Raw genomic sequence first — 25,317 nt, 5'->3', positions numbered from 1 at the left:
ATGGTTCTCGGTTGGACCAGTCCGGTCCGAGTCTAACAAATGTAATTCTGTGGCATGACATTTTCATCCCAAATCACATTTCAAGACATCCTCTCTAAAAATTTCACATCATGTTTATACCTAAACTAATAGAAATTATTTTATTAAAAAAAATGAGGTTACAAATAAAATTAGCCTTATAAAAAGTTTAGCTTATTGGATTCTGGACTCATCTCGAGCTTTCTATCTATGTTTTTTAATCATCAATGGTGGAAAATCAGAATTAAAAAATTCAACAAAACCTAGAAACTTCAAGAACTCACTATCCTTTTTTTACTATCAGAAACAGCTATAAATACTGGATTAAAGATCATCGCCAACAATCGAAAATCAAAATCAAATCAAAATAAGTTTAGATCATTACCAGTATCAGAGCGATTCCAATGTCTCTTCTCCATTCTGTCTTGAATCAAATCCAGATGCCAGATCCGATCGACGGGATCTGGACTCCGATGAACTGGAGAGAAACAAGTAAAGCACACATATACGAAATCAGTTTACCAGGAGTTACGAAAGAGGAAGTGAAGCTTGAAGTTCATCAAGGATCGGTTCTCAGAATCATCGCGGAGAGAAAAGAAGAAGAAGAAGAAGGAGAAGAAAAGGGAGGGATTAAATGGCACTGTAAGGAGAGATTGAACGGAGAGATGAAAAGAGAATTCCGATTGCCGGAAAATGTGATTTCGGAAGAGATTAAGGCGTCGATGCGTGATGGATTGCTGGTTGTGATTGTGCCGAAAGATGAAAGGAAGAAGAAGAGTACTAAGCTGAAATCAGTTGATATTTCCGGCAATGATGAAGGAGAAGATCATCGGAAAGGAATCGGCCGTTTTATTTGCTGTAAAGCGTGAAACAATTGAGTCTTTTTCTCTACTTACTTTTGTGATTTTTCTTGGTTTGATCTGTGAGAAGGTGCTGATTGTGTAAATTACTCCTTTGTAGTTGTATATATATATATATATATGTAATATTTGTGAGTACAGCACAACCTCAATAAAAGAATATCTTTGGACCAAAAAAAATATTCATTTTGCGAGATTATTTATTTATCAATTAATGAATATAATATTTATTTATCGATAAATAAATAATAATTCATTTAGATGATATTTTTAGACTTTTTTTTTTTATAATTATATCATTTTGTATATATTAAGTTCAATTTAGATCGATGTTGAGCCACCTTATGATGCGGTTATGGAATCTCCTACGGACGAAGAAATCATTGAAGTTGTACTAAATGATGAGGCAAATGATCCCGAACCCGATGATAGTATCACGATACCACAAGTGTCCTCAAGAGAAGCTTTTCAAGCTATTGTCACTATACAAAATTACATGGTGCAACATGATTAAAATATTTCAAAAGTGGTGCATGCTTTACAAAAAATCAAGGATCAGATGCATTTTGGGGGAGGAAAGAAACAATCAACTTTGGAGGCATTTTTCAAAAAAATATGACTTATTAATGTATTTGAAAATTAGTCATTGGATGAAATGTATTCATGATATATTATATAAATAAAAATATATTATTTGAAATATAGTGATTATTCATTTATATTTACATAGAGCCTATAAAGAGTTCATTTGTATTTATTCGTTAATACATTAAGCGAGGTTATTCGTTAAGCCTATTGGACCAAGTTGGGACCGAAGAAATTTATTCATTAGACGAGGTTATTCATTTATCGAACATTCATTTATCGAGGTTCTACTGTATATATTTGATTGTAAAAATATGAAATTAATAAAAAAATATTAAATTTGTTTTCACTTTTTTTCCCCTTTGCAAGCCAAAAAAATTCCAATTCATTCTTGAGAAGTAGGAAGGAAGTTTATCATTAGATTTGGTTTTGTGTGTTTTTTTTTTTGTTTTTTCCTGTTTATATATTCATATCTATGTAGTATATTTTATCTGCTTCCAATTATTTTTTCCAATTATTTTTTCATTTATATTTTCTTCGAATTAAGCAAAACAGGATTTAGCAAATCAGAAATGATATCAATGGTTACAACAAAAGAAATAATTGTTATCTGAATGTTCGAAAGAGTCTGAGTGATGAAGATCGGATTACAGTTGCTTTTATGTGGATTTAGATTTCTAAAAGATAAAATGTGGATTTAGATTCTTAAGGAATATATGTTTTATTGTTTCTTTTAATTTTTTATACCTTTTATAGATTTTTCATGCTTTTTGTAGTCATTTTCGTCATTTTGTAGATTTTAAAAGTTTTTATTCATTGTGGTTTTCTTATTGTATTTGTACTTTTTTTCATCTAATAAAAATATAAGGGGATGTCGAGGACTGGAATGGAAGTTAAGTGCCAGAGGTCGTCGGCTAGGAATAACGTTGACGCGGGGCAATTCGGCGCTGGAGCTGTCGTTACGGACCATTCGGGGATGTTTTTTTGCCTGTTTCAGCAACATTGACTCATTGAGTCGGGACGTCTTTCGGCTCCACTTGCTGAAGCAATTGCAATTAAACAGGCGATGGAGTGGTGCAGATTCGTGTCATTTAGCAACGTGATATTTGAGTCAGATACAAAGACTATTACAGAAAAGTTATCTACTGCTGTTAATGATTATATTGAGTTGGGAGGAATTATTGATGATATTCATTTGTTACTTACTATACGTTCAGATTTTATTGTGATTTTTGTTTCGAGATTAGCGAACGTGCGGTTCACGTTATGGCTAGGTATGCTCGTCTCAATACTAATTTTTCAGTGATTTTTTAGTACCAGTTTGGCAAGGATTCAGCTTTTAATAAATTTTAGTTTTGTTTCAGAAAAAGATATAAATATTGTTTTTTATTCGGAAAAATTATACTATATGTCTCAGAACGCTAATAAAATTAAGGGTAAATTCCAAAAAAACCCCCGGTGGTTTCACCGATTTCTAAATAAACCCATGTGGTTTGTTTTTATCAAAAGAAAAGGAGCGTGTTTACGCCGTTACCCGAAAAACGGAAAATCGGTTAACAGTGTTAAAAATGAAGAGTAAAATTGAAAATTCCGAATTTTTTTAATTTCTTCTTCTTCTTCTTCTTCTTCTTCTTCTTCTTCTTCTTCTTCTTCTTCTTCTTCTTCTTCTTCTTCTTCTTCTTCTTCTTCTTCTTCTTCTTCTTCCTCCTCCTCCTCCTCTTTCTCTTCGTTTTTTTTAATCGGAAATCTCAGATTTCCGATTCTGGAAATCTAGAATTTTCAGTTTTATTTATTTTTGTTCTGTTCCTTACTGACTACTACTTCACTCCAGTTCAAGATAGAGATGTTTACTGAATATTAGATCTGGATGTATTTAATATCTGTTTTCATCATTTATTGTTATCGAGAATCAGAGAACTGCAATTCATTAAGTTATTACTATTTTGTTGCTTCTTGTTCTTCGGTTGGTGTGCAATTTGTAAAAAACGTCATTGCTGATTTCAACTTTTCATTTTCTTTTTTTTTTTTAAATTCTCAGCAGCATTTTATTGAAGGCGGTGGTAATGGAGGGAACGATGGAATTAGAGGCGCGGTGGCGGTGGAGTTAAAAACGGAATTGTCGGGAATTAAAGGAGAAGGAATGGAGGAAAAAATGGAGGCGGTTGAAGAATTGGGGGCAATGGCTGAAACGGATTCTGAAAATTTCCAGATCTAGAAATTCTGGAACCAGAATCCGTTTCATCAGAATTTTTAAAAGAAGAAGAAGAAGGAGGAGGAGGAAGAAGAAGAAGAAAAAGAAGAAGGAGAAGAAAGAAAGAAAAAAGAAAAAAAAACCGTTTTCCAAATTTACCTTTCGCCACGTCAGCATTTTTAACGCCGTTAACCGATTTTCTGTTTTTCGGGTAACGGCGTAAACGCGCTCCTTTTTTTTGGTAAAAACAAACCACAGGGGTTTATTTGAAAATCGGTGAAACCACATGGGTTTTTTTTAGAATTTACCCTAAAATTAATACACGTGACATTTAGTTTAATTTCTCTAATATAGATTGCAAAAACTCTACCTTTCTTCTCTTTCTTTTCCTTCCCGTTGTTATAGGGTAAATTACATCCATGGCCGCTGAATTTTATCTATTTTCACATTATGGCCACTGAACTTCATTTCTTCCCGGTATAACCACTGAACTTTACACTTTTTAACACCGGTGGCCACTCAACGTCTCAAAACGACCGTTGACGGCTAAAAATAAAAAATCCAAAGCGTTAATAATATTCTAAGGAACTTTAATCCTTGAAAATTTTCGTTTTGAGGTCATTTATGTGTTGTTTGGTTAGGAGAGAGAAAGTAAATTTTTAGAGAGAGAAAGCTCCAAAAAAATGTGATTTTCGAAAATAAAAAGTGCGATTTCATGGTAAATGTCGTTCTGAGCAACTTTAATTCTTAAATATTTTCATTTTGAGGTCGTTAAGGATCGTTAACGGTCGTTTTGAGAAGTTAGTTAAAATTGAGTTGCCACCGGTGTTAAAAAGTGTAAAGTTCAGTGGCCATACCGGAAAAAAATGAAGTTTAATGCATAATGTGAAAATGGATAAAGTTCAGTGGCCACGGGTGTAATTTACCCTGTTGTTATAGAAACCATCGCCGGCAACCATTGACGGTAACCATGCTGTTGTTCCATTCGTTCATTAACGTAAACACCTATTGTGCTATGTTTTTTTGAAGAACCCGGATGTAATTTCAATGTATTTTTTTTCTATCAACACTTTATTATCACTTGTAAAGAGGCATCCTTGCTGATATTTGTGGATTTTTTTTGGCAAAACAAAATTGATGGGTATGTTTTAATTTAGGGTAAAGTTCAAATAAAACCCATGTGTTTTCACTAATTTTCAGATAAAGGACTGTGGTTTACTTTTTGTCAAAACGATGACTGAGGTTTTCAACTTTAGCAAAATAAGGACTTTTTCGATTGATACTATTAAAATCACCATTGATGACTTCAAAAATGACATATTTTATGAATAACTAATATTCTAAGCAACTTTAATTCTTCAACTTTCTTATTTCGAGATTATTTAGATGATGTTTGTAAAGAGAGAGAAAGTTCTAAAAAAGATGATTTTCTAAAATCGAAAATGTAGTTACATAGAAAATATGATATTAAACAACTTTAATTCTTGAAAATTTTCATTTTCAGGTCGTTAAAGATAGCTTTAATAGCATTATTAAAAGTGTGAAACCTTAGTCATTGTTTTGACAAAAAGTAAACCACAGTCATTTATCTGAAAATTAGTAAAATCACGAGGGTTTTATTTGAACTTTATCCTTTAATTTATGTTAGAAGCTTGATTTGGGATTTTTTTTTTTTTTTTTTTTTTTTATGGTTAATCATGCAACAACAGTCCATCTTTTTCCCAGTTAGAAATTTCACAACCCTAATTCCCTCAATTTTAACAAATCATCCTACTATCCAAATAGGCAGCCCAGCTTTATTTGGGTTTGGTTTAGAATTTGAAATTTATATAAATAGAAGGACCCTGTTTGGGTTAAGGCCCAGTCTAAGTCACCTGGCCAGCTCTATTTATATAAAGGGAAAACTACAAAATGGGTCAAATGGAAGACTCATTTACATATTTAACCCATTTACATATTTAACCCATTTACTCAACCTACTACATATCATTGAATGCATGTCTGGACAGATCGAACGAATCCCTGTACCCAGTGACGGATCAAAGCACTGATGACAAAGTGAGTATCGGTTCCGTTACTAACTGAATCAAAATTTTAGTTAAGCAAACTGATATTTATGTAATTTTTAAAATCGAACCGTACCAAATAGTTAAAATAAATTTGACCAAACTGAAAATTCTCGATTCGGTTTGATTACCAACCAAATAACCGAAATTTTCATATTTTTAATTTAAATGTTTAAATGTTATAAATTATGAAATTTAAGTTTCAAGGTCTGTTTGGTTTATCTATTGTTTGTTGTTACGGTTCGTTTTTTGAAAAACTTGTTTTTTTAAAAAGTAGTGATTCTTTACTTTTGTAAAATTCTGATTTTCAGGTGCAAAAGGAAAAACATAAGGTTACTAAACAAATACTTAAAACTTTTCATTTTGAAGTTAAAAGACAAACATAAGCATGAAAATAAGCAACCAAACACCCCCTCATTGATTTAGAATTTGTAATTCCAAAACCAATTAACCAAGTACCTCACATATTAACCAAGTACCTCGAATATTACAAATGAATTCAATAATGTTATAAAATATAAGTAAAGTTATATTTTTTATTTAGACATAAATTGGATTCGGTTTTTTTGTTAAATTGATCTTTTTTCGGAATAACTAAACTCAGTGGTGAATACATGCACTGTTCAAAACCAAGTCTGTCTTGACCACCTAGGCTCTGTCTACGCACTCGAAATCGAGAATCCGCATCGATTTTCTCTGATTAGTCCCTCCAAGCGGTTTTTGGTGCCTAGGCGGTTTTTAGCTGTCTGGACTCCGCCTAGACGGCCTTGGCATCGCCTAATCGACGATGAATAAAAATATTTTTTTATTGTGAATTTATTTTTTGTTTTATTATAATTTACTTTTGAATTGTTTCAATGATATTATTGTTAAAATGTTAATATGTGATATATATACAAATATACATATTTTTTTACATTAAATAATTTTATATTATTATTTTTTCATAGTATAAAATATATTTTAATTGAATTTATATAAGAATTTGTTGATTAACAAATAAAAGTATAAAAACACAAATCCGATTACTCTTCCACTAATCCTCGAGGGTCTTGTCTGCTCGACTAGTGTCTAACTTTTTTACAACCTTGAATACATGATTGGTCGGTTGGGGGACCAATTTTACACGTGCATACATAAAAAAAAATCAACGTGTAAATTTTTTTTTTCCTAAATCTAAGTTGTTCAATTTTTTTCCCGTATATCTACATGTTATAATCTGAGTGGTCAAGAACCAATTTTTAAATATCAATGTAAAACTTCTCAAAATTAAGTTAGATTGTGTTTAAAAAATTGTATCTAATAAAAAAATTGGATTTAGAGAGGGCACAATAGACTAAAAAAATTAGAAATTTGGATTTTTTTTACCAAAACGTTTAGAAATTTGGATTTTGGGAGGGCCTAACTTTTGGCCATTCTTGGATCAATTTTGGGGTGCTAATTCAACACCCCGTCAAAATTTCTTAGAGACATGGGTCAGAATCACCTCAGATTTGGTAATTAAATACAACCTCAATGATTTTATTTTGTACTAATCATATAACAACTCCTATTTTATCAAATACTCAATCAAAGTTTTAGGTCAAATCCTCAATTTATTAAATATCCAATCAAAGTTTAATCAAATCACCAACTGAGTGCCTTACAATGTCAAATTTTGTGGAGAACCCCTGGTGTGGTTCCGGCGGCTGGAGGGCCCCGGAGCTCTCCCTATATCCGCCCCTACCTTGAACAGATTTACTTCCAATAAAGAAAGAAATAAATAATAAAAAAACATGTTAGCAAGTCATATATTTGGATTCAAATAGTGCTCTCCACGTACTTAATTTAATAAATAAACTTTACAATATAAATCACACACAAAATTAAAATTATTTCCACTCTTCCAATCCCAAAAATGAATAAACTTATTATTATTGGGTATTTATGTTTTTTCTTGATAAATATATCATCATCATCATTACCAAAAAACCCAAATTTTCATACAAAAATTTTACCAAAAAACATAGGATTAAATGAAAAAGAGGTGTTATCACCCAGTTATTATGCTAAAAAATGCCCAGAAGCTGAAGGAATTATACAGCAGAAGGTGAAACAATGGTTTCTTAAAGATTCAACAATGGCTGCTTCTCTCATTCGTTTGCACTTCCATGACTGTCTTGTTAGGGTTTGTTTACTACCTCTCTTTTGCATTTTTTTTTTTTTAATTTGATTTTTTTTTAATGATTGATTTAAGTCTCGTTTCGATTAACGAAACGAAACGAAACGCGAGCCAGGCCAAATTCATGACTCTCTTGCACTTCCATGACTGTCTTGTTTGCACAAATTCATGACTTTGAATGGAAAGTAGAGATTTTGTTAAGTATGTATTCAGGGGCGGAGCCAGGCCAAAGCTTCGTTAGATATTAATATAAATTATATGATTCGACTATAACTATAAAAAGGCCGGCCCGGTGTATTACGCGTCCCCGTTTAAGTGAGGATCCGGGGAGGGGTCCCACCACAACCCTACCAATATTTTGGCAAGAGGCCGCTCTTAAGATTCGACCATAACTATCCGCTTAAATTTTTAGTTACAGTCCAATCATGGAATTTATATTAATCTCTAATAGTTACCGGTGCAGTCATAGAATTTAGGGCAAATAATTTATTAGTTCCATATTTTTACGTAACATAATATTTAGTCCTTCTATTTTAGAGAACTCATTATAAGATCTCTATCTTTTGTCAATATTAACCCTTTGGTCTTTTTGTCTGTATTTTTTAGATTTTTAATCGAACATATTTTAGCTTTCAAGACTGTCATAGTAAGATACAAAATGATCATGTTACTCTGTTATTTTCTGTTTATCTATATATGCTAAATATAACGGTTAAAAATATAAAAAAAATAGACAGAAGAACCAAATGGTTAATATTGACAAAAGATATGAACCTTATAATGTGTTTTTTAAAATAATGAGACTAAACAGTGTATTAAGTAAAAATGAGATGACTAATAAATTATTTACTTTAGAATTTATATTAATCTCTAACAAGCACAATCCACTAGCCACCGGCTCCATTCTTGAATAGCGGTGGTTTTTAGTTAACATGATGGTTTTTAGTAATATTATTTCAATATTTCAAAATAGATAAAGTTATAAAAAATTAAATATGTCTATACTTTTTACGATTGTAATTTTTTATTTTTCAGTTAACACGACGGAGTCTAAAAAAAATTTGCCCTACAGTTAGACTTTGAAAATTTATCCCCCATGGCACAGTTAAAATTAACTCTTCAAATATAAATTTTTGGCTCCATCATTGGGTGTGATAAGGCATTTATAAATAGAAAGCAATTTTTTTAATGCACATTTTAAGGGTAAGTTAAAGAGTGACTATAGTGTTCATCTAGATCCTGAATGACCAAATTAATTTGGTCATTCACCGTTAGATCTAAGCTCATTATAATCGTATGGTAGGTATCTAAAATATCTAAGATATAGATTTAAGAGCCAATTTGAACATTTATTCAATTTTATTTACACAAATTAAACTTTTTATGACCTTTTTGGAGATATTATCCAAATCGTTACCATTTCCGCAACAAAAAGTCACGTTATCCTTAATTATCTCCCGACCGATTTTCAGGGATGCGACGCGTCCATACTCCTCAACCACCGCGGAAGCGAGAGGAGAGCGACGGAAAGCAAAACGCTAAGAGGGTTCGAAGTGATAGATGAAATCAAACAAGAAATAGAAAGAAAGTGTCCGAAAATGGTGTCATGTGCAGACATTTTAACAGCCGCAGCACGAGATGCAACAGTTATAATAGGAGGACCATTCTGGGAATTATCATACGGTCGCAAAGATGGAACTATTTCGGTCGCTAAAGAAGCTTCTTTGGTTCCTCAAGGCAATGAAAATGTTACCCAATTGATCAACATTTTTCAAGAAATTGGGTTGAACATTCTTGATTTGGTTGTGCTTTCAGGTACGGTATCGCACTTTTTACACGATAATATGATTTATGGAGTACGTATTTATAAAATACTAGATTTGTTTATGGATCGGACTGTATTGAACTTAACGAGTGTACAAAAAAAAAAAAAAAAACTCAACTCAATCCCAACTTAACCAGTTATTACTTTGGATCCGGTCGGGTTTGGGTTCGGATTCAAACTTGAAAATCAAATCACTAAGTCCAACTTGTATAATATCATTAAAAAAAATTAGAAGTTTAAATTTAGTTCTTATATATAGAATAAAATACACTTATAGTTTTCGAACTTTATATTTACTTTCATTATGATCCTTAAACTTTAAAACTGAACATTATGAACTTTATTAATATAGTGATCCTTATCAATATGATCACTCCAATAGCAGGTAACCCTCTATTTTAGAATTGATATAAATGATGTTTTGAGCAACTTTAAATCTTGAATTTTTTTATTTTTTTTATTTGTATCATTCAGTTAGGGGGTAGGGGGGGAGGTGGTTGTTAGAGGGAAAAATATCCAAAAAATTTCTGATTTGGAAAATAAAAAATGGTGGTTCTTCTGTAAGAAATATAGTGCTAAACAATTTTAAGTTTTGGAATTTTCCATTTTGAGATCATCATTGATCATTTTGATATGATTAATATTAAAATGGATCATTATGTTAGGTGTTGTTTGATAAAACTGAAAATTAAGTGCTGAAAAAATAAGTACTGAATTTTAAGTGTTGAATATTATAAGTGCTGAAAATATTGAGTGATATAATTATTATAAAAATATTAGTTGATAATGTTTAATTTAAAAGGTTAAAGTTAAATATTTTGACTTACCAAAATAAGTGTTTTTTAACTTAATTTATTAATTTAAGTGGTGAAGAAATAATTATTATTAAACGCACTTAAATTAAATAAGTGTTTAATATTTTAATTTAAGTTATTAAGTGACTTATTAAACAAGACCTTAATCAAATGTGAAATTTAGGGATTATAAAAACCGTTTTTAAGTTCAGAGATCATAATGAATGTAAATGCAAAACTCAAACACCATAGCTAAAAAAGCTTCCATGGTTCTACGAGGCAATGAAAATGTTACCCAATCGATCAACATTTTTCAAGAGATTGGTCGGACATTCTTGTACTTTCAGGTAATTGTATCGAATTTTGATATAATAATAGAACTTATTTATACAACACTAGAATTTTTCATGGATCGGATTGTATCGAAAACTTAACAAGCATACACATAAAAATAAGATAAATTATATATATGGTCATTGAACTTTACCTCAACTAATATTATAATTATTAAACTTCAAAACGTAATATAAAAGTCACTCAATTTATATTTTCTAACATTATGACCACTAAACTTCAGTTAACGTCTCAAAGTGGCTATTAATGGCCTCGAAATAGAAAATTTCAAGAATGTGGGTATTCTAAACAACTTTAATTCTTCAAGTTCTTTGTTTTGAAGTCATTTAGGTGTTGTTTGGTCATTAGAGAGAACGTGAATATTTAGAAAGAGACAGTAAAGGAAAATTGTAATTTTAGAAAATAAAAAACGATTCTATAGTAAATATGGTTTTAAATAATTTTAATTTTGGACCTTTTTATTTTGAGATCGTCAAAGGTTATTTTGAGGCGTTAATTGAAGTTTAGTGTCCATGGTTACCCCAACTTAACTCGATACTATTTTGGATCCGTACAGATTCGAGCTTGAAAATGAAATCACAATTCCCACTTGTATAAGCCCATTTTTTTTATTTCAGTCTCTAACCATTTTATATAGGGTTCATATATAATTTCCGATATCCACAAAATCCATACTCATTATCATCCCTAGACGATTCTTTTGGAATATAGTAAAATTGAGCTAGAATTTCTATTATGAAACATATTCGATCATTTTGTATAATAAGTGTAAAATTAATTTCCACGAATAATTATAAACGTAAAATTAATTATTTATTCACAACTTATATAAACATATAAATAACATAACACGATTTTCAGGTTCCCACACAATCGGAAGAAGCACGTGCCGGTCAATCCTCCACAGAATACTACCAAACTCCGGCGGAGAACTTGACCGGAATTACAAGAAAAACTTAACAAGATCCTGCAAATGGAGCACAGATTATGTGAATCTTGATTCAGTAACTCCAAAGAAATTTGATAATCAATATTACATGAATCTAGAGAAGAAAATGGGATTATTATCAACAGATGAAGCTCTGTTTATGGATCCAAGAACTTCACCTTTTGTCTCTGCAATGGCAACTCAGAATCTTGATCTTTTTTATACTCAGTTTGCTGTTTCCATGGTTAAACTTGCTAATGTTGTTCTTCCATCTAAATATCCTAAAGAAGTTAGATTGAATTGTAATATTGTTAATTCTTGAAGGACTTTTTGTGTTTTTTTCATTTTATTATTGTTTTGTGAATCATTTTTGTTTGTTATTTTTGTGGAAATAAAATTATTCATTGACCTTTTCTTTTGTTAAAATTTCTGTGTTTTCTTTTTCTAATATTACTATTATAATATAATGACATTGGTTAAATCCAGCCCGATTCAATTTCGAATCGGGCTTAAAAGTAAATTTAGTATTCATACACGATCCGATTAAACGACACGCAATTTTAATATTTGAATTTAGCTTAGTAAGTAACATGTCATTTTTGGATTGAAACGAAACTAATACATAATTTTTTTTACGTTGGATTAGGATTGATATGCCAACCAATCCGGAAATGACAGGAAATAACACGAATATTTAATATTATTATTTTATCCTTTTTTATACGTTACTTATTATTTGGTCACATTTTGACCCTTACTTATATCAATCGGTAAAATTTGACTCAACTTGGATGCAAATTTGACACATGTGACAATATTTTAACACCCGGACTTAATAGATTTTAGTTTAATGATTTATTTTTTATTTTTTTCTTCTGTTTAACCTAATTATTTATTTCCACGTAAAAAAAATTATGTAGCAAAAAGACTTCAACACATACCACGTGTCAAGTCCAAATATCAAAACATTTCCACATGTTAAGAGGATAACGATTTTGTCCAATCTTCATCAAAATTGGACGGAGTTTCACTAATTAAGTCAATAGCCAAATAACAAAGCCGATAGTAACTTATTTCATGATATTAAAAAATAAAGCCAACACAAAAAATTTAGAACTTTACATTTTATATACAAATCTACAAAAATCCGTTTTTTATGAAATAATAATATGCATAAGTTTGAAGTTTAACTACATCGTTGACTCCGTTTTATCAGGTGTTTCAGAAATTGACAGCACTAACAAAGCATAAGTCCAAGGAGAAGCCAGCCCGGCCAGAAAAAGCTTAAGCATCCACTGAACGCCTTGCGGGACACACTGAAAACTCCATGGAAGTTGTGCACAGAGTTTTAACTTCTAATGTTTTCTGAAAAGCATCCCAAAAAAAATATCATTGAGCATTCCGTCATTGAATTATGTATCAGTCACTGCTTCTTTTCAGTACGAACACGAAATGTCGGAATCAACGACAATAATTCTTTATCCTTCAACAGTAAATCTGTTACGATTTCAAACGTAGAATCATCCGGTACCAAATTTCTTTCTGCCATTTTATGCAGAAGTTCAATTACTTTCTGAATCTCATCATTTTCACAGTAACTTCTCATCAGTGTATTGAATGTCACCACATTTGGAGGACACCCTTTCTCTTCCATTTCTAAGAACAACCCTTTTGCTTTCTCCATTTCACCTTCTTTACAGAACCCATGAATCAGTATCGAGTACGTTACGACGTTCGGCTTTAATCCCTTCTCAACCAATCCGGAGAAAAACTCCACAGCATCAGCAAACTTCCCTGTTTTGCACAAGCCATCAATTATGCAGTTTAAGCTTTCGAAACCGAGTTGAAAATCGCAGTTTTCTGAACTTCGAAACATGTTTATCGCCTCTGAAATGCAACCGTTCTTGCAAAGCCCGTTTAGATATATGTTATACGTCGATGAATCTGGGAGGACCGACCGCATTTCACTGAATAACTTCTGTGCTTCCTCAACCTTACCTTCCTGGAGAAGACCGCCCAATAAGGTGTTATACGTGACAACGCTCGGTTGAATCCCTTTCGTCGTCATTTCGGTGTATAAGCTCATAGCTTTATCTACCTTTCGGTTTTTACAGTGAGCATTCATTATAGAATTGTAGCTAACGACATCGTTCGTAGCCATAGAATCAAAAAGTTTGCTGCCCTCGTCGATCATACCAATCAAGCAATATCCATCTATCAACGCATTGTAAGTAAACGTGTTAGCTTCTACCCCTCTCCGCCTCATTAGTTCAAGCAACCCGTGCGCTTCTTTTACCCGTCCGCCTTTACAAAGCGCACTGATCAGCACATTGAACATCCGCACATTTGGAGGTACGCCATGATCCAACATATCGATAAACAAACGCTTACCTTCCTCCCATTCACCTACATTACAAAGACCTTGCAATAACGAGCTATAAACAACCACATCCGGAACAATACTCTTACCCTTCATTTGCTCGAAAAGCTCTTTCGCCTTTCCGATCAAACCTTCCTTACATAAACAATCAATAATGCAGCTATAAGTCACTATATTAGGCTTACAATCACTACCAAATTCGCCACACCCGTTCACCATCTCTTCGTGCAGCTTAAGGGCCGCGATCGGATTCCCTGTTCGACACAATCCGTTGATCACAGTACCGAATGTAATCACATTCGGCCTACAACCGAAAGCCCCCATTTTCCTGAAAAACCTAACAGCCTCAGCAATTTTATTCTCCATACACATTCCTCTAACTAAAGAAGTAAAAGTCTTAACATTAGGGAAATAACCCCTTCTTAAAATCATCCCAAAAACCACAAATCCATCACAACTTCTTCCCAAATTGCAGAAGGAATTGAGAAAAATGTTCAATGAAATGAAATCTAATGATAATCCAACTGAATTCAATCTCTGGCAGAGTGAAATAACATCTAAGTAATGATTATTCTTAGCAAGTGAACCTAATAAAAGATTAAATTTTGACATTGCAGGAGTTAGATTTCTATGGAGCATTTCATCAAACAGGTAGAGTGCTTCATGGCGAGTGATAATTTTACCTTCCTTGTAGTTTCTCTTCAAGAATTGCTCAAGTGCCGTGAATTTAGGGGAAGTTTTAGAATTGTGATGATTGACCTCATTTGAGAAATTGGGGGTGGAATTGGGATCGGAGATTGTCTGAGAAAGTGGATTTGTAAACAGAGATGAGAGTTTGGCGGTTGCCGGAGAAAGAGATGGTAAAGGTGGAGTTCTGAGCGCCATTTACAGATGGGAATTTAGGGTTTGAAATTAAAGTTAATCTCTCCACATAATCTAAAGCAAAATCAAAGGAAAATTTCATAATCTCTAGCAAAAATAGGAATTACTTAACTGGAGAAGGAAGGCGGAGAAGAGAAGCGGCGGAAAGGCTAGAGGTGGAAGCTGTTAAGCGGCGATGTCGGCATCGGAAAGCTGATGAGGAAAGGGTGCGGCGAAGAATCGGAATATAAATATACTACAGTAAACGACGTAGTATAGCTTTGCAACGCATTTAAACGGGTATAAATGGGACCAGCTCACCTAGATCTATAACTAACAGGTTTTGCTGTTTTATGTTTGGGTTTGTTGTTTGTCCGCTTTTTGTAAAAAGTTACTTTTCAGTTCTAAAAGATAAATACGGAATGTCTAATTAAACATCTAAAACTTTATCTTTTAAAATAAAAATGAAAACATGAGGTGAAAAGTAGATAACCAAATATCTTCTAAATCTAAATCTTCCAATATTTTGAATTTATATGGTTATTCAAAGTCCGGACGATCACTATTGTAAATATGACAGTGTAAAACACAAAAAATAGAAAAAAAACACATTAATATTATTTTTCTTTGGTTTTCGTGTTTTTCTATGTTTTGCTTTTCACATTTTTCCTTGTTTTCCATGTTTTCCTATTTCTTTTCTTGTGTTTCTCCGTTCTTCATTTTTCAAGTTTTTTTTTATTTTTACTTTTTTTTCACGTGTTTTTTGTTTTCACAATTTTACCGTTTTTTCTGTTTTTTCTTATTTTCTTATTTTATGTCTTTTTTGTGTTTTTTCTGTTTTAACGTTTTTTCCGATTTTTTGTTTCTCGTCTTTTGTGTGCTTTTCGCATTTTAGCACTTTCACGTTTTTGACACAATATTTACACATGACAATTATTCTTTTTATTGAAGAGACATTCTAATTAGTGGTGAAACTGTTAGCCTGTTGGTTGAGAGTTTAACTATGATCCTAGAGGTCATGGGTTCGAATCATATGGGGTGGGGTGAGGTGGATTGAGGGTTTTCCTTTGTCTTTAATATAATCTTCCGCCGTTTAATGTAAGTGCATTGCGCACAACTTAAAAAAAAGACATTATAATTATTTTTTCTATATAAATATATATAGATAAACAAGAAAAAAAAATAATTTCTTATTTATTCATCTATTAATTTTATAATTAAAATAATTGGTACGTATATATACCACATGTTAAAAATACCTTGAGAGACAAATAACAAAATTTTGGGAGAACTTTAATACTTTCTAATTTGGATAAAGGGCCAACAAAAAATTCAGATATATATAAATATATAATTGAAGATTCAGTTTTTGAGAGAAAATAAAATAAAATAAAAAAAACAAAAATAGAAAGTTATAGATAAATAATAAATTCCAAAAGACACTACATATGTAGCCAATGATATTACATTCAATGCTTACTTATAGGGCGATTGCTGGGGCGACGGGAGGCGCGGCTGACGGATTGTCGACGGCGTTGGGGGATCGGGCGACGGGGAAGGCGGGGGCTGTCGATCCAGATCGGGTTGGGGTGGTTGATGGGGGCGACGGGGTTGCGGCGGGATTTTCCCGTGATCGTCGAAGGAGCGGGGAGAGGGTAAGGGACCGATCGGTGGATCAGATTCGACCGGCCAGTAGGGTTGGGGAGGGGCTAGATTTGGGGCTGGGCGATGGTGGGAAAGGCGAGGGGGTGTCGGAGCAGGTTAGGGTTAGGGCATCGGCGGGGATCGGGGAGGAAGGGGTTGGGCTTCCTGTTTTGGTCAGAGGGTTGGGGAGTGTCGCGGGTGAGCCGGCTCGGGAGCCCGGATCTGGGTTGGGCGTGCAGCGGGTCGGCGATGGTGCGAATGTGGCCCGCGTCCCGGAGTTGTCGGCGCCTGCTTCTTTATCGCAGCAGGATGCGCTGGCAGCCCTTGGCGAGCAGGCTGCTTCTGCCTTGCTGGCCGCATCGGCCATTCGGACCCCGCAGGACGCGCAAACCAAAGTTGTTTTACAGGTCGTGCATCCTGCACAGACGATACATTCCGCGGGAAATCCTACTTCGGGTCCTGCGCCCAGGGAATTGAGCATTATACACCCAGGGCATGTCAGGGATCGGGCTTTGTCCCCATGCCCTAATGCTATCCAGGTCCAGCAGCAAGTTGCGTATTCAGTTGATAACCATGTTTATCAGAAGGATGGGGGAATTTCCTCCTGGAGGGATAAGGTGTTAGGGGTGGTTGAGGAGGAACCCATGATGGAGGAGGATACTATCGAGGATGATTCTGAGGACTTCCTTTCCGACTCCGATATTGAGGATGGAGAGCCAGAGAACCTGCTGTGTCCTAGGATCCATCTTTCCTCTGAAGACAAGCGTGTCCTAAGATCTAAATGGAAATTGGCGTTAATTGTCACTATACTGGGGAAAAGAATTAGCTTCAATTACTTTGCCCAGGGGATCCAGGCTCAATGGGTAAAGAAAGGAAAGGTTACCATCACAGACCTTGAAAATGACTATTATGTCATCAAATTTACAAGGGTTGAGGATTTCAATGTTGTTGTTAATGGTGGACCTTATATTATATCCAATCATGTTTTGGCGCTGAGACCTTGGGTCCCAAATTTCGATCCCCATGATTGCTCTGTAAACAGGATCCTTACTTGGGTTAGGTTCCCAGGCCTACCTCTTGAATACTACAGTGATAGATTCTTGAATAAGATTGGTAGCCTTGTTGGGAAAGTCCACCATGTTGATAAGACTACCGTTGGGGCAGTAAGGGGCCAGTTTGCCAGGGTTTGTATTGACATTGATCTCGCTAAGCCTCTTCTTTCTCAATTCTGTGTTCAGAATAAGGTCTTTCATATTGAATATGAAGGTATACACAATATCTGCTATGAATGTGGTATGTTTGTCCATACCTTTGATGGATGTCCTAGGAAGAGGAAGGTGGTGGAGGAGATGGTGCAACCTATCATAGGCAGAGCTGAGAAGAGTCAGGGGGAAGAAAGGAGTTTTGGCCCATGGATGCTTGCCAAGAGGTCAGTGAGAAGGAAGCCACGTGCTAATGCTTCTACAAGTCATTCTCCGGATATCAGTAAAAAGATGACATCTCTCCAGATTGCTCCTGAGATCAAGGTCAGACCCTCGGATATCAAGAAGGGTAGTGAGGCTGGTGTGGACTCAGCATCTGGCTCGGGGTCAAGGTTCGCTATTTTGTCTATGGAGGAAGGATAGGACTCGGATCCTTCCAATGAGCAGATTGATTTAAGCATGCCAGGTCTGGAATCGGTCGAGCCTGCCTCCAGTCTGGGTAACTCTATTAATCCTCTCTTTGTCTCTAATGCTAATGCCAAAGGGAGCTTCCAGTCATTCCCCTCAGCAGGGAAAGGGTTGAGTAATGAGGTTAGTAATCCGAATCCTCTTGTTGATGTTCCTATTGGAAAAGCTATAGGAGTGAATAAGTTAAATATGAAGAAACCCAAAGCGAAACCTAAAAAGAACCTTAATGGGTTGGATTCTTGGGATAAAAGGGGGCCTTCTGGTACCTCCTCTAGGCTCTCTGGAGCCCCGAATAAATACTTGATCTAGGGTATGGGCTTATGTCAGTAGTCTTCCTTTCTGATGGACTTCTTTGTTTGGAATGTTAGAGGTGCGGCGAGCAAGGCAACCCGCATTCATATTAATGATCTCATTAAACAATTTAATCCTTCTTGCTTTGTTCTTCTGGAGACCAAGGTTAGTGGATCCAAAGCAGATGAGGTGGTTAGAAAGTTTAAGAATTGGAATTGTGTCAGATCGGAGGCTACTGGCTGGGCAGGGGGGATTTGGCTCTTTTGGAAGCCAGGTCAAGTCAATATTGATATTGTTAGTATGGACAGTCAATTCATCCATAGTAAGGTGTGTTACCCTGGTAATAAACCTTTCTTTGTTACCTTTGTTTATGTCGATCCTGTTTTGACTAACCGAAGAAGGTTGTGCGAGATCCTTCATTCTATTAGCTCTAACATGGTGGATGCTTGGTTGGTGGCCGGGGATTTTAATGACATAGCCCTTTTGAGTGATCAGAGAGGATGGGGGTAATCATTATGTGAACCGGTGTCTTAATCACAAACATAGTATGGATCTTTGCGGGCTTTCGGACCTGGGAGCTGTCGGTCATAAGTTTACCTGGAAAAGGAATAGTGTGTTTGTTCGGTTGGATAAGGTGTACGCTAATGTTGCTGCTATCTGTAGGTTTCCTGAGGTCAATGTGCTTAATCTCCCTTTCCGCCACTCTGACCATTGCCCTATCCTCATTAAGATGGTCAAAGGTAACCGGCTGAAAGGTAATAGACCTTTTAGGTATTTTGTGGCTTGGGATTCTCACCCCGAGTTTAAGAATTTTGTTAAAAACAATTGGCAACCTCACTCTGATGTCCTCCTTACTGCTGAGGGGTTCAGGAGGAATGTGGCAGGATGGAATAAAAACATCTTTGGCCACATTATCAGAAGGAAAAACAAACTTTTGAGAAGGATGGAAGGCATTCAACGTTGTTTGGAGGTCCGCTTCGACCACAACCTGAATGGTCATCTAAGATCTCTCCAAAACGAGTTGGAAGCAGTGCTTAGACAGGAAGAGCTTCTTTGGTTCAGAAATCTAGGAAGGCTTGGATAAAAGATGGGGACCGGAACACCAGGTTTTTCCACCTTTCAACGATCATTAGGAGACAGAGGAATAGGATCGATGCTATCAAAGACGCCAATGGTGATTGGATTTTTGAGGAGGAAGACATTCGTCGCCTTGCCCTTGATTTCTACAAAGACCTGTTTAAAGAGGAAGCGGTGGACTTGGAGAGTGCCCACTCTGGTACTTCCTTTCCTAGGTTGGGGGAGGATGTTATTAAGGATGCTTTCCATCCTATTGACTTAAAAGAAATTTATCTGCCTTTCTCCAGCATCGGTTCTACTAAGGCTCATGGGATCTATGGTATCCCCGCTAGTTTCTATCATAAACACTGGGACACTGTGAAAGAGGGCATTTACAGCTTTGTGTTAGGTGTTTTTGGTGGGTCTAATGATATCAGGTTGGTTAATAAAACCCTCATCGTTCTGATTCCTAAGGTTGATAAGCCTTCTTCCTTTCTTCAGATGAGGCCCATCAGTCTTTGCAATGTGTTGTACAAAGCTATTACTAAGATTGTGGCTAATAGAATCTGGAGGATCCTTCCGGATATTATAAGCCAGAATCAAGGGAGCTTTGTTCCTGGCAGGCAAATGATGGATAATGCTGTTATTGCCCAGGAGGTAGTCCATTCCATGAAGATTAAGAAAGGTAAGAAAGGGATCGTGGCTCTCAAACTGGATCTGGAGAAAGCTTATGATAGACTAGACTGGAGCTTTCTTATGGGTAGTTTGGTGAAAACTGGCATCCCGGAAAACTGGAGGAATTTGATTGAGAAGTGCATATCCTCTCATGTTTTCCAGGTTATGATCAATGGAGACATGTCTGGTGAGTTCTCTCCCTCCAGGGGAATTAGACAAGGGGATCCTATGAGCCCCTTCCTTTTTGTTATTGCTATGGAAAGACTGTCTCACCTGATCCAAGAGGCGGTGAGCAAGGGGACTCTCCACCCTGTTTCCATCAACAAACATTGCCCTCCTATTACCCATTTGTTCTTTGCTGATGATGTGATGCTTTTCGTGGAGGGTAATGAGGAGCAAATTAATGTGGTGATGGATATCCTCAATTTCTTTTGTGATGCTTCTGGCCAGAAGATTAACATCCAAAAATCCCGTATGCTTTGCTCTAAGAACATGGACAATGGATTGTGCAGAAGACTTAGTGAGCTCTCTGGCATCCCCCTGACTCACTCGTTGGGGAAGTATCTTGGGATCCCTCTTCACAGTGACAGGGTCTCCAAAGCCTCCTTTAAAGACACTTTGGACAAAACTAACGGTTTGTGTGCTAGCTGGAAAGCTAATTCTCTTTCCCTTGCAGGTCGCCTTACTTTAATCCAATCTGTCAACTGCGCGGCTCCGAACCATATCATGCAAGCCTGTAGGCTCCCTGAGCCGATTCTTAACGACCTTGATAAGATTAATCGGCGTTTCCTGTGGGGAGAGTCTGGAGATGGGAAAAAGATTCACCTGGTCCCTTGGAAGGACGTCTGCCAGCCAAAAAGCAGGGGGGTCTTGGTATAAGGCAAGCTAAGGACAACAATAAAGTCCTTTTAATGAAGCTTCTACGGAGAATGTGGCAATGCCCTTCTTCTCTTTGGGTTCGTCTTCTCTGCGGCAAGTATCGGAAAGACAAAATTTTTGGTGGCCCTAAGGAGAGGGTTGTCAGCTGTTCCTTCCTTTGGAAAGGGCTTAGCGCTGTGTTTGCCGAGTTCTTCACGGGGATTGGCCTGGAGGTGGGTAATGGTAAATCCATTAGTTTCTGGTATGACACCTGGATTGGTGATAAACCGCTGATAGAAGTGTGTTGTTCCCCCCCGCCTAGTGATATCCGCCCCTGGAAAGTTGCTAATGTGGTGGACTCGGAGGGAGACTGGATCTGGTCTAAGTTTGACACCTTCTTTAGCCTGGAGACTCTCCTTAAAATTAGAGGAGTAAAGATTAGTAATCAAGAGGAAGATAAGGACAGGCACTGCTGGGCCTTGACTAATAATGGTGCTTATTCTTGTAAGTCTACCTATGAAGCTTTTACCCCTAATAGGGCTGATCCTCCCTCGGAGATTTGGAAGACCATTTGGGCCCTTAAAATACCTTACCGCATTAGGAGTTTCCTGTGGCTGGGGGTCAAGAACAGGCTGCTCACTAACGCGGATAGGCACAGAAGGCACTTGGCAGAGTCTGGGGCCTGTAGTAGATGCAGAGGCCATGTGGAAACCTTGTGCCATGCTCCGAGGGATTGCCCTAGAAGTAAAAAGATTTGGGAGGGGATTTTCCCTCACCACACTCTTCCTTCTTTCATGGCTCATTCTGAGGTTGACTGGTTCTCTGATGGTGCCAGTGGGAAGTTATTGGCCAATATGGAGCACGGTGACATTTTCTTCGCTATTATCTGTCACCAAATTTGGAAGTGGAGGAATGAGGAGTTATTTGCTAAGAAGACTGTCCTTATTCTTGACTTACTTGATTTCTTCTCGAAAAAGCTCTCTATTATTACGAAAAGCTTTGAAGGAGATCCCCTTGTCAGACCTTCCTAGGAAAAAGAGGTCCAATTAGTTGGTTGGAGTAAGCCTAGAGAAGGGGTAGTGAAGTTGAATACGAATGGCTCCTGCCTTAGCAATGGCAGAATTGCTGCTAGAGGAGTTCTTCGGGATGGAGGTGGCGCTTGGCTGGCTGGGTTTACCCATAACCTGGGGATGGGCTCATCCTTTTCTGTGGAGCTTTTGGGTATTCTCTCGGGTATAAAGCTTGCCATTCGCCTGGGTGTTAAGAGGCTATCTGTGGAGTCTGATAATTTAGAGGCAATCAACAGGATTTCTGATAGCCAGGCTTTTTGTCTTAACAGCCAGAATCTTATCAAAGCTATTTTGAGGCTTCTTCCTGCCTTTGAGGTTTTAAGTTTCTGCCATATATATAGGGAACAAAACCGGGTGGCGGATCGCTTGGCAGCTGCTGGGCATGTGGGGATGTTAGGTGTTTCTACCCTTTCTGTTCCTCCTACTTTTCTTTTGTCTACTCTCCTAGAGGATAGGATTGGGGTCAGCATTCCTAGACTGATCCCGTGTTAGTTTTTTGTCTGTTTGTTTTCCTTTCCTGTTTCTACAAAAAAAAATATACATAAATATATAGATTTATTAATTAATATTAATAGACGGGTGGGGCTGGACCGGCTTGTGATATTTTTATAAATCACAAGTCCGCCCATAGTTAGTTAAGGAGTCTGCTATCTAATTTCCTTCACGAAAAACATAGGAGGCCATGACGGACATAGAGCTCGTAAGAGACAAGCAGTGTAACCAATCTTGCCGAGTCGACCAAGGAACACTAAGAGACTGAGAACGAAACAGATGGACCACATATGTCGAATCACTCTCCAACCAAAGACGAGTCCAACCCTTTGCTACAGCAACACGAACAACATATATAGCATCTCTCAACTCGGCCAAAGAGGAGAAAGACGGATCAATTGAAAAAGCAAAGGCACGCAGAAAGGCCCCAATCGAACTTATGAACCACAACCATCAGGCCTCGAGGAACCCATTACCGAGGCATCCATGTTGACTTTTACCCAAGTCGAATGAGGCTGCTGCTAGTAGATAGGGATAATACGTGGAGAACGGGGCGCCCACCTAGAAATACAAAGTTCGGCCAAAACCTGACACTCAATTGTCGAGTTCCAAACACAACCACTATCACAACGGGACGCATCCTTAACTGCAAGCCAGACCCCATGAAGCGTAGGGCACACGGTTGAATCTCATCAAAGATCATATTAGTACGTGTTGACCAAATGACCCAAAAATATTGACAATGGTCGGTCTAAAAGAAGTAAATATATTTAATATTTTTTAATAATATATGATTTTTTTAATTCAAATATATTTTTTATTAACTAAAAGTACGATTCGAACTTTCTATATTCTTATGTGTTACCTGACTTAATAGAATTAAAAAACGTATATGCAATTTGTAAACACATTACACATAAATAACATGATATTAGAATGTTTGGGTTTATTAAATATTAGGTCAAAGTTGATGAGTGTTAAAGTGTTAATAACAAAATGGGGTTAATTGCATTTATTTCACTAAAACTTGGAGTTAGTTTCAACTCTATCAAACTTATTTGTTTTAATATAATCATTAATTTTTTAGACAACGAAAGTTGCCTAAATAGTAGTTCCATTTTAGACGTTTTTAATATAATCATTACTTTTTTAGACAGCGAAGATTACCTAATAGTAATTCCATTTTAGACGTTTTAATATAATCATTAATTTTTTTAGACAACGAAGATTAACTAAACAGTAATTCCATTTTAGACAAAGAAGGTTACCTGACATATAGTCACTCATGTCCAAAATGCAATCTTCGCTGTCAAAGAAGGTTACCTGAAAAAGATTAATCTTCGTTGTCAAAGAAGGTTACCTGACAAAGAAGGTTACTTGGAGTGACTATATGCCAGGTAACCTTCTTTGTTACTATTTAGTTAATCTTCGCTGTCTAAAAAATTAATGATTATATTAAAACGTCTAAAATGGAATTACTATTAGGTAATCTTCGATGTTAAAAAAAGTAATGATTATATTAAAAACGTCTAAAATGGAACTACTATTTAGGCAATCTTCGTTGTCTAAAAGATTAATGATTATATTAAAGCAAATAAGTTTGATAGAGTTGAAACTAACTCCAAGTTTTAGTGAAATAAATGCAATTAACCTTGTATTAAATAACTTAAAAATTGTAAAGTGATTGGAAATAAAAGTGTAGGTAAATTAAATCTAACTTAAAGGTAACTTAGTTAGTTATTGATAGATCGGAAAAAATCTAAAAATAAAGGAATACAACTTATTATTTTGAGAATGAACATTTATTTACAAAATCTAAAAAATGAAAATACAACATTAAATTACTTGTCAATCTTAAATTAAGATATTATATATACATATTTAAGCCAAACAATGAAAAATATTTTCTGGGTAAATTATTTTGGAGCGTACGATGCATAAATTATTTTTTCAAGTAATTTTTTCTATAATTACAGAAATATTTTCGTTGTTTTTAGTATTTTGACTATTTTTTCTATAATTAGAGAAAATTTTATATGTTTTGGCTATTTTTTCTATAATTAAAGATCTTACAATATGTTATAATAATTAAATAGCGTATTAAGTAAAAATGCGGAGACTGATAAAATCTTCGGGGGCCCTAAGGAGAGAGTCGTCAATTGTTCCTTCCTCTGGAAAGGGCTTAGTGCCGTGTTTGCAGAGTTCTGCTTGGGGGTTGGTCTAGAGGTAGGTAATGGTAAGACCATTAGTTTCTGGTTTGATACCTGGATTGGGGATAAACCGTTAGTTGATGTGAGTAACTCCCCCCCGCCTAGTGATTTCCAGAACTGGAGGATTGCCGATGTGGTGGACTCTGAGGAGGATTGGATCTGGTCAAAGTTTGAGTCCTTCTTTAGCCTGGAGACTCTCCTTAAGATTCGAGGAGTGAAGGTTAGTAATCAAGAGGAAGACTTGGATAGGCATTGCTGGGCGCTGACTAATAATGGAGTTTATTCTTGCAAATCTGCGTTTGAAGCTTTTTCCCTCAACAGTTCCAAT

At 35.8% G+C, this 25,317-nt stretch overlaps 3 protein-coding genes across 3 annotated transcripts; 2 read left to right on the top strand and 1 right to left on the bottom strand.

The window, feature by feature from the left end:
- Positions 1-218: 218 nt before the first annotated feature.
- On the top strand, positions 219-1,046 carry LOC136205153 (17.8 kDa class I heat shock protein-like). Its single transcript, XM_065995643.1, has one exon. It carries the CDS (start codon positions 423-425, stop codon positions 885-887), a length of 465 nt encoding a protein of 154 aa, XP_065851715.1. The 5' UTR covers positions 219-422; the 3' UTR covers positions 888-1,046.
- A 6,145-nt stretch (positions 1,047-7,191) lies between these two features.
- On the top strand, positions 7,192-12,104 carry LOC136207439 (peroxidase 7-like). Its single transcript, XM_065998689.1, has 4 exons — positions 7,192-7,216; positions 7,730-7,887; positions 9,354-9,696; positions 11,716-12,104. The coding sequence occupies exons 1-4, from the start codon at positions 7,192-7,194 to the stop codon at positions 12,102-12,104; spliced, it is 915 nt and encodes a 304-aa protein (XP_065854761.1).
- Positions 12,105-12,879: 775 nt separating this feature from the next.
- On the bottom strand, positions 12,880-15,319 carry LOC136207145 (putative pentatricopeptide repeat-containing protein At1g12700, mitochondrial). The gene has a single exon (XM_065998431.1). It carries the CDS (start codon positions 15,045-15,047, stop codon positions 13,206-13,208), a length of 1,842 nt encoding a protein of 613 aa, XP_065854503.1. The 5' UTR covers positions 15,048-15,319; the 3' UTR covers positions 12,880-13,205.
- Positions 15,320-25,317: the final 9,998 nt, after the last annotated feature.

The sequence above is a fragment of the Euphorbia lathyris genome, chromosome 9 (genome assembly GCF_963576675.1).
Source record: "Euphorbia lathyris chromosome 9, ddEupLath1.1, whole genome shotgun sequence".
Lineage (NCBI taxonomy): Eukaryota > Viridiplantae > Streptophyta > Magnoliopsida > Malpighiales > Euphorbiaceae > Euphorbia > Euphorbia lathyris.
This window is presented reverse-complemented; position numbering and strand designations above follow the sequence as displayed.